Source organism: Mycetomoellerius zeteki, unplaced genomic scaffold, assembly GCF_001594055.1.
Source record: "Mycetomoellerius zeteki isolate Tzet28-1 unplaced genomic scaffold, Tzet1.0 scaffold156, whole genome shotgun sequence".
In the NCBI taxonomy this organism is placed as follows: Eukaryota; Metazoa; Arthropoda; class Insecta; order Hymenoptera; family Formicidae; genus Mycetomoellerius; species Mycetomoellerius zeteki.
Window position 1 is genome coordinate 433,202 of NW_017256511.1, and position 10,555 is coordinate 443,756.

At 38.5% G+C, this 10,555-nt stretch overlaps 1 protein-coding gene across 4 annotated transcripts in view; it reads right to left on the reverse strand.

The window, feature by feature from the left end:
• The window catches only part of how (protein held out wings), a 51,431-nt gene that overhangs the window by 23,412 nt on the left and 17,464 nt on the right, over positions 1-10,555 (reverse strand). For all 4 annotated transcript variants that reach the window (XM_018445211.1, XM_018445210.1, XM_018445209.1 and 1 more), the window contains exon 2: positions 478-611. In XM_018445211.1, the coding sequence (XP_018300713.1) occupies positions 478-611 (134 nt within the window). The remainder of the gene's footprint in view (positions 1-477; positions 612-10,555) is intronic.

The window sequence follows — 10,555 nt, forward strand, 5'->3', positions numbered from 1 at the left end:
GCCAGCACAGCCACACTCTTGGTCGAATTTTTCGACTTAAACGGTGAGCAAAAAAATCGAGAATAGAGCAAAAAATTAGCAAAAAAATAACCCTTCAAGAATATGTACTTGATTTTTCATTTGCTGCTTTTTTTCTTTGTGGCTGTGCTAACTTTGATCTTAAGCTAGCACAGCCATGGGTTTTAGCGAATCGGCTGGAGCAAAAAAATCGGGAATAGAGCAAAAAATTAGCAAAAAAATAGCAAAAAATGTGGTATAGGTCGCGTTTGATTGTGCTGAAGTGGCTGTGCCAGCTTAATAGACGTCTCGCTTTCTATACTTGGAATACGAAAATGAGGAGATTCTCTGAAGAATCTCTTCTTCAGAGAATCTCCTCATTTTCGTATTCCAAGTGTATTTCTTGAATCGTGCTTTGTGATAATCCGGGAAACATGCCAAGTTTATATTACACATATATGCGTCTCTCGCGATACTTACATCTGGGTGTTCCTTAACGGGTACATAGACCTTCTCCGTGAGCGTCGTAATTTCGCCATCGGGTTCCGGCAAGACGAGCGGCTCCTTCTTCACTCCACTGATTTGAAAAAGGCTCGCCCGGACCTTCGCAATTTCTGTAACATGAAAACGATCCAACGGTGAGTGACAAATGACAAATTCCTCCGAATTCGAAGAATCGAGGAACCAATGAGGTCTTAAATTGGAAAGTTGATACCCCGAATTCTTTGAAATTTGATATAACCGATAAAGCACCAGGTCCTCTTTGAGAATTCAACAATTCCAAAAAGAATTCGGGAGATAAAGAACAGGGATTCGAAAATACGGGACACGGATCTATGAAGTTAGTACGACATTCTATTAATATAAAAGAAATAATTACAACTCTAACACTTTTCATTGTTCTACGGTTTTACATAAAAATAAAAAAATGCTAATTTTGCTAATCTAGCACGACATATCTCTTTCTCTAAAGTAAGATTTGAATTCACCAATACTTTCGATGGAAAAATTCTCGAGGAGCTCGGACAGAGTTTTGATGCGACACGCCGGTTACATTGAATGGGCCAATCTACGAAGAATCTAGGTTGACCGTTATATTAACGAGGAAAACGAAACGAAGCGCGAGCGAAATGGAACCGCGTGCATCCTTCATTCGATAATACGTCATGCGATTGGTCTCTTTATATGTGGCGTCTGACTGTATAGCGATAACGTATAAAGCGTGTCTCTGCATACCTATGTTCGCAGTCACGCATGCATGCACGCACGCATTTACGCGACTTATACGTACGTTAAAGGCAGCGCTAATAACGGCGATGCGAATCTAACGGTTGGGCGTGGCTGCCCCTTTTAAATGGCGAGAAAGGATTAAATTTTCTTATTCAATTTTATGTTTATTTGTCTTCTTGGTATTCCATATAGGAACTGTTGACAACAATTGATATAGGTGGCATTGGAAGAATTGCCTCAATCATTTGAGTGAAAAATGTTTTAATCTTTCCTTTCAAGGAAGTAGTATTAAGTTTTATTGATATTTGAGAAAATTAAAAAAATACATTTTTGTTTTTTATAAATACATTTTTCAAAAGTTTATTTGAATCTGACAAAATATACGTGGTTTTACGGTCTTAAATAAATGTTTATCTGCTTATTTGCAATAGCCAGCTGTGTGTAAAAAAAATACGGATAAATCTTCTAAACTTATATACAATTAAACGAACTTATATCTGTTATCTCACGCTAGGAATTAATTACTTAGCATTAAAAAGAATATTTTTGCGAACATTTTCACGATAATAAAAATTCACAGATGCACTTCGAATTATTCAAGTGTAATTGAATTAAATTTACTGTACTGTAATTAAAGCAGGTAAAATTATAACGCCGAGTTCGAGATTGTTAAAAAAGAGAAACAAATCGTACTTTGAGATTCAATCCCGTGCAGTCAAGACTAGCTCCTAGCTAAGTTGTAAAGATGACTTTGTTTATCCCGTGTTCGATCGGTATACCGACCATCGGTGTATCGCGACAAAGGATCACGGGGCCCCGTCGTGCAACCCGGTCGTGCTCTTCCAACGTACATATATCCGCCGTAACCGTAAAGGTCAACGTTCCGCGTCTGCCCCACTTTCTCGCATGCCTGACCTCTTCGGCTCTTCGTCGTCTTCTCGTGCCGATGATCCGCGCTCACGCGACGACACCGAGCCCCACGGTGACCGCAAACCGTCGCTTTTCGCGTAAACTATCCGCAAATCACGCACCATGTAACTGTAATTCCAGCCGAACCGCGCATTTACGGCGACCGCGTGAAATTTGTCCCGATTTAAAGGCACGAAAATCTCCAGGCCACAGATCTTATAAATACGGAATAAGCCGCGTCTCCTTCACTTGTCTGTCGAGATCGTTTCGCTAAGATAAATCGATAAAAAATGCAGATCTAACAAGCCTCGATCTGACAAGTTACTTGTATTCACATGTTTACATTTTATCTTTTTCGTCTTGGGTGGTTCTGACAGCTCTCAAAATTTGTTTTTCAATGTATAAAATTAATACATCACACATTTTCAATCGCAAAATAATTTTACCGAAATAGTCTAAAATTATTTAAAATTAATTTAATAGTTTATATTTAATAGTTTATATTTGATAACATATGTAAAATCATGTAAAATAATTTTATTCGTCCGATACGAGCAAATTTCATGTAAATAAGCAAATTTGCGAATAAACGATGAGCAAGTGCAATTACTATAATATTATATCCTATATATTCCTACATTAAACGCGTTCTTAAGTCATAAATGAATCGATCAGTGGTTGCGCAGTAAATCGTTTATAGCAGTTAATGACTACACATTAAGCTCGCTTCTTCTAATGAAACACTCGATTATCTTGAAGAGAAGCCGATTATTAGCGTTCTCAATGAACGCGCTGTTTTTATTCAACGAGGAAAGACAGGTGGAACGCGCGCGATATCGCGGACTCGGAGTACATTATTGAGAAATCTTTTTACGAATCGCAGAATCCATAAGGACGGGAGCACAGTCATAACGCGTAATAAGAAAATGAACTAATCAAAGTCCTTCATTTCTTTCCTTTTCATGAAATAAAAGACTGATTAGTTTATTTTTTATACTTTTTCACGCGTTATACAAAGGTCTGTGCTCCGACCTTAATTAAGGTATCCGCTTGAACAACAGCTATCGTTGAAAAAAAAATTATCGCCGGAAAAATGTGAATTGACGTTATCGCGACACCGTGCTAAGTAGCGAAACAAATCGATGCTTTATCGGCGCGATCATTCGATGCCATCGGCTATGGACATGCCGCGCCGCTGATTGTCACACTTATTCCAAATGGAAAACATCGGATCTTTTAACACGTATACACGCGCGCCGTTGCCCAAGTCTCTCGACACGAGTCATCTCGCAACAGCCGCGGTTTTCTCGAGAATCGCGAAGTGGGAGAGTGCGTCACGGTGACTCGCGGTATGTCCGCGGGGTCCGAGTTGTCCGATCCTCTCTTTCTCTCTCAACGGAAGACTCGGAAGCGCGAGGATTTCGCGCGAGAGGGAAACGCAGATATACGTAGATTACTGTCGCGGATGGATAGACGCAGATAGAAAAACAGATGAGCGGGGAAGAGGAGAACGGCCAGGGCAGGGGTGGCGGGTGGGGGTGAGAGGGGAAATAAAGGAGGGCATCATAGCCGCTTTTAGCACGGCGCAACTCACCAGCCCATCTGCGTGACATCAGCTGACCGTCGTTCTTGGCTACTCCCTCCCCCTCTCTCCTTCTCTTTCTTAATCTTTCTTATTCCTCACTTCTCGTATGCTATCCGAAATGAGTGATGCGTGTGGCGTGTATAGTTGCGCCAGTGTCGAATGCGAGTGAGGAAGAGAGAGATGTGAAGAGGAAGAGGAGAGAGAGAGAGAGTTTCTCCATCTGTGTCTTCGTTCAATGTCAACATAGCGGGCGGCTACATTTACGTCGCAAGAAGCGCGATATGAGGAACAATAATAAAAACGTCGGTCATAGAGACGAAATCTCGATTCAGTTGGATGGTAACTCAGCGTCACGTGATGCGTGCGCGCGCGCGTGCGTGCACGCGTGCACGTGGGTGTGTGCCGGCACAGTGGCGAGAAGATACACCACCGTGCGTCGCGACGACGACGGCATGAGATCACCGATGTCGTAATCGGTGAGACACCACGATCCGTGACCGCATATCGCTCGGAAGCTGAGGAGTCGTTCTCCAAAGACCGATGATATTGACAAGCCTCCCCCCTCTCTCTCTCTTTCTTTCTCGTTCCTTCTCTCTTCGCGCGATGTGAATCACGATGCCGTTCGCGCTCGTTTCGATTCATCACCCGCCTTTAACGCGTAATTTAGCACGATCGGATCGAACGAAAGGAAATCACTTGGAAATTTCATCAAACGCTAATCGTTCGTTTGTTTAAAAAAAATTCTATATTAATCGCTTTCTATTTTCAAACAGTTTAGTCTTGATTTAAAAAATGACTTAAATTTGTATTGAATATTGATGTAATTTTTGAGTCAAATCTTGAATTGCGAGTGTAAAGTAATACTTGCATCAATACACATTCATCAATCAAATAAAAAATCTTTGAAGCAAAAATTACAATTTTTTTAAATTATATATATATATATATGAACATATTATTTAAGATTGATTTAAGAATAGTCTTTTTCCGTATACTTGCTTACTTTGGTGGCAAAGTTATCACATAACAACACAGGTGCATAATCTCATTTTTGATGTGAGTTAACAAGATTCAGCAAAGTAGTCTCGAGTTTGTGTGAGATTATAGGTAAAAACTCAATTGTATTCTCACTTGTCAGAATGCAAAGGAACGTGCATTCAACTGAGTTATATAACGTCACGAATGAGAATTATCCGAATTTTTTAGTGTAAATGAATAGCAACTATGAATACGTGCCTCGAGGAATTGAAAATGACAAACTACGCATTTCGTCGAGGACCACGTGGGCTCGTCGGCGACGACAAAGGCGGTCCATAAACGTTGAATATCAGCTGAATCTTCGCACTGCACGAATGCATAAGAAATACCGTTACGATGAGAATGCGATTGCCGGGTGTATATTGCTGATGCGTTACGTGATCTCCATTTTTAGACCGAGTACTGGCGGACTTGATTTTAATGCGGCTTCAAGTAACGTACACGCGTGATGCATAAATAGAGAATGCCGGACTGCGTGATTCAACTATCGTTGCTTCGACTAATTGCACCTCGTTACACGATTACTTTTGCTAACGTCTCGTAATGAAATGATATACGAATACAGGCGCAAGTTAATAGTATCTTCGACGATTAATTCCACGCGAGAGGCGCGATAAAATATCTCCGTTTTCTTGCGGACTTTTAGAGATAAATCCGCTCCAATATCTCAGCCGACGACGTCGCGACGTTGCAGATATGGGTGGCATAAAATTCATAACTAGCTCATCTATCTTGCGCTCCACCCTTAAGCAATTTCTAACTTATTTTTGCACGATGAGGCAAGCGTGCCTATTTATATGTGCTGTTGCTCCAGAAATTTTACGACAAATGTGAAATCCGTGCAGAGAAACGATTTTCAAAATCGGCGAATCGAGGGCGTAAGAAGAGAATCGATTAGGCGCATCCTGTACGATACATAACAAACAACGTGTCGGATTTCGAAGAACTTTTACCCGCCTAATATACCCGTCTAGAAAAATAGCTGTCGGTCATACATTATCTTTGATTCACCGGCGGATCCACGGAAGGGGATCATAAAGACCATGACCCTACTTGGAGTCTTCTTTTTTAAAAATATTTATAGCAAAATGTTATATATATTTTTAATATTTTTTAAATATTTAATCATATTTTTGATATTAAAAATAATTTTTAATTTAAGAAACTCCTAGATATAAAAAGAACATAAATTTCATTATATTACTCTTCTTTTGTGTCCATATAATTTTAAATAAAACGTTTTATGAATTATATTTAAATAATATTTTATTTTCAATGTAATAATATTTGAATAATAATTTAATTCTATATACCTTTTCATATTTGCCTTAAAAAAAATTTCGCTTGCGGTCTACCAATCGCCCCGCCCCAAATTTCTGAATCCGCTAGATATGCTTTGATTTTCCGATTCCTCCACATGTTAAAATATACAAGATCTGATATATGATATTTAGTATTTATATCATACCATACGAAGATCTGATCGTCTTACGCAAGGAGGAATACCGTTAAGCACAACTGTTGCATCCATTGAGATTTTAATCAGATCAAAGTCCGTACAGATTTCTTCTCGTAACTGAACTTTTTCTGGGAAAGTCACGTCGCCGGATTATATCTATATCTCGCTAATAAGCGTTGCAGTAATTAGCGCGTGCACGAAAAATAATTTGTTAATCTGCAATTTCAAACGCAGATGCAGGATGCAGAAAGAACAGATTATCGCGCACGACTCTTTTTCTCATCGAATGGAAATGAAAAATACTATTAGTATATATATGGTCGTAGATGATGAAAAATTATGATATCCGTTACACGACAACCTGTTTTGCTGTTTTGAGCAAAAAAATTTAAGATATTCAATTTGTGACTTTGCCTAACGTGATTTATGATTAATTACCATGTAAGAGGAATCCAAGAAAAAGAAGAAATTCGAAAGGCAATATCTTCATAATTAATTAATAAATATTTTAATAAGCAATCGTTGCTTCCTTTTTGATAATGAAGATGTTAACAGCGGATGAATGGAAAAATATAAATGTCAGACTGATGATCGCAACAATTTAAATAATAAACATGTCAAAAACTCATTAATCGAACGGTCATGCCTTTCTGTAAATCTCAAGCAGGAAAGATTATCTTGGAAAGGTTAACGAGGCGAAAGGAAGATGCAACACGCGAATGACAGTTATGAAGACCAAAGGGAAAGCGAAGAAGTGAAGGGAAAGGCGAAGAAAAGTGCACGCGAGAGAAGATCGCGAAGGATAACGTTTAGCGATGTTGTAACGATGAGGAAAGAATGATTAAGCATAACCGAATGAATATTGATATGAAATGCTATAATTTTTTAAGATCTCTAAAAATTTAAGGACAAAAAAAAATGTTTTAAAAAAGATAGATCATCTATAAGAAAAGAAGAACAGATGTAGTGCCGTCAAGCTCAACTATTAATGAAGCCGGTTCTTCACGTTTTAGAATTTTTACGATAGTCAAACTTGATTAGAACTAACGAGTTCAAGATTACAGCGTTATGGAGGAAAAAGATTTTCAGGATTATCTTGTCAAAGAAATGTCCATTATCCATTTCAAAATTCCAGAGACAACTGGGGAACATACTGGTATATAATAAACTGGGGCAAACGGCAAGCCGGTTTTGATTAATTCTGGGCGTTAACTAGAACGACAGATATAAGTGAATGGAATCAATTATGTTTCTACTTATAGGTCGCCGAGAAACTATTTCCGACTCCGAGTAACTGCGATTTAAAGTCGTCTGTCCGAATTTCCACTAAATAAACACGTCCAACGAAACCTGTGTTTTTGCACTTGGCCTGGTCTGCTTTACCGTAACGCGAGAATGCAACGGAGAATGCTGCGGCAACAGCTGCATGTAGAGCAATGCAGAGGAGCCGCAGAGGCACGCGCGATCGCTCGTTGCCGCGAACGCGAACACGCCCGGCAAACGGGCCGCTCGTCGCATCGCTCCGCTCCGCTCCGTTCCGCTCCGCTCCGGGTCCGATCCGGTTCGGTCATCGGCCCCGCTAGCCGGGCCCTTAAGGGCCTGAGTTAAAGACCGCGTGCATTGCATAGGACGTGTTTCCTCTCTTTCCACAAAGGAAGACAGCGAGAGGAGAGGCATCTCCAGTTCAGTTTCGCCGCGTCTGCAAATGCGCAGCTCGCTCGCGCGATCGCCAACGAGCTTCAAATTCGTATCATGGACGGGCAGGCGAGAGATAGATAGATAGATGGATTGATTCGTTATTTGTTAAACGCTCCAGCCTCTTAAGCGTTGAAAAATACACACAACTAAACAACATAATAATAGAAACCAAATACCTAAAATAAAATATAAAAGCAAAAGCGAAAAGAAAATAAAATATAAGAGAGAGAGAGAGAGAGAGAGAGATAAAGGCGGTTATTAATATTCTAGGGCAAGCCCTTTATGAACCTAAAAATGACAAGAAAATGAAAAATAATATAAAATAATAACTAATAATAAGAAAATGAAAAGAAATACAAACATACACGGAAAAAAAATATAGTTCACATAACTAAAAATATTTAGTTGTGAGCAATATAGAAACATCATCTTTATGTGATAGGAATGTGTATGATTGATACGATTTATTTACTTTGATGTGTCAACTATATATCAATGTAGTTAGGCGTCTGGTTGTGATAACCAAAACTTGGTTGGGAAATCATTTACTATATGAATAAATTATATATCCGTATAGTTGCGTCAATAGTGACATTATAAAGCAAGATGTAAGAAGAATTAAATTATTAATAAAAATTAATTTCTTGTTAAATCATGCTATAAATTAAGTTATAATTTCAAAAAGCAAAAGCGACTCATCACGCTTACAATTAAAAATATGTATATGTGAAATCCGTCATTGCTGCAACATAATCTAACCTAACCATTGTACTATGGTTCAAGCAATCACATAAATAGTTACTATATTTTACTATTTAATCTGGTTGGCATCACTAGATTTCTGTGTAGACCAACCATACTGTTTTATCCATGTACAAATAAAAAAATAAAAGAGAGAGAGAGCCTGAAGTTTCGCATACTTCGAGAATATTGTAACGTTGAGAGACCTCGAGAGAATAACTATAGAAACAAGTCAACAAATTTCTCTTTTTACATTATATAAGGTTTGTTCGCGTCGCAAGATCCAACGTGCTCCAACATGCTCCTACCATAGCTCCTACTCACTCTATCAAGCGCGTTGGAGTGAATAAGAGTATATTGGAACGTGTTGGAGTATGCGACGCGAACAAATCTATATATGTATAAATGAAGACTTTGGAGGAAAGTCTAATTTTGGAAATCAATGAGCAGTCAACATTCGACAAAACTCCAAACAACTGAGATGTTAACACTCTCAGCTTTTCCCACTTCCACCGGTCAATCATGTTCACCGCTCCAAAAATGGAACTGTAGGATTAAATGGGTTAAAAGAATCACGCATATGTATATATGTGTGCGCGTTTTTTGCGTGTGTGAGAAGTGAGTCGCGCGCGACAATCGACAACGACGGAGGCGGAGGAGAAGCGTAGGCATTTCCTTATTTAGAAGCGGAGAAACGCCGTTGCCCGCAACTACACGAGGGAGACGCTTTCTTCGGAAGAGAGGAGAGGAAAGAAGACACTTACGGAAAGAGAGTCGATGCCGAAAAAAGCCCCGCGACGAGCTGTTCTCAATGACTGCCAGAATTGCCGCCTCTCTTTCTCTTTCTTTCTTTCCTTTTTTTTTTCTCTCCGGATACGAGACCCGTCGAGATTCCGGCTCTCGATCGCGTTCTGCGAGCCTCCGAATTTGACTCTCGGCCAAACTCCGCTTCTTTGCCTGTGTGTTCATTCCTCTACCGAATATCTACCTGTCTCAAAACGCGCAGATGAGCCCTAACTTAACATTAAAAGTACTGAACGGTCATTTTATTGACTGTTTCTATTTTTCAGATTAATATTAAAACTTGTTCTATTTATTTTTTTTTGCTTTCATTCTTTCTTTTTTATTTTTTTGTTTTCTGTTCTCTGTTATCTCCGTACTGCAGAATGTTCGCACAATAATTGATTAATATTATATTTTTTTAAAAACAAGATTTTTTAATTTTTGGGCATTTCAATAATTAAATCCTAACTAATATTTGATTTTTCATCACTTTCTTTATTTATATGGCAATTTATTCGGCAATTTATTTATTTTGTCATCATAACAAATGCGCAAAAAATAAACTATTCCGCTTCGGTAATGGATTTCTATGAACAAACTGTGTTTCACCAGATTTTTCAACAAAACAGACTTTGTTGCAATAATTAAAATAAACATTTACGAAAGCAGCGAAGTTCGATCGCTTTCGCGTCAACAGTAACTATAATTTCGTCGTGACTAGGGTTACCATATCTGAATCGCAATAAAAGAGTACATATATGTATACTTTTTAAAAAAAGGTGATAATCCGGGAGCAAAAAAGAATATATTTTTTAATACAATATTTAATAATATATAACTTTCAGATAGAAATAATTTTTATTATATATTCCAAAATTTTTATTAATATAATTTTATAAATATAAAATTTTAATGAATAACCAGAAGTTTCACGATCTTAAGAGAGTACTTGTACTCTTAAAAGAGTACTTCTGGTAACCCTAATTTGACGAATGCGTTCTTTTCCATGTAAGCTTATGCCAGTTGGTAGTCAGTAGTAAACAGTGAGGCTTCTGAAGGCACGCCTCCACATTTCAGAAATAATCGCGGCTTCCGTTTAGAGGGATTCGCGGACA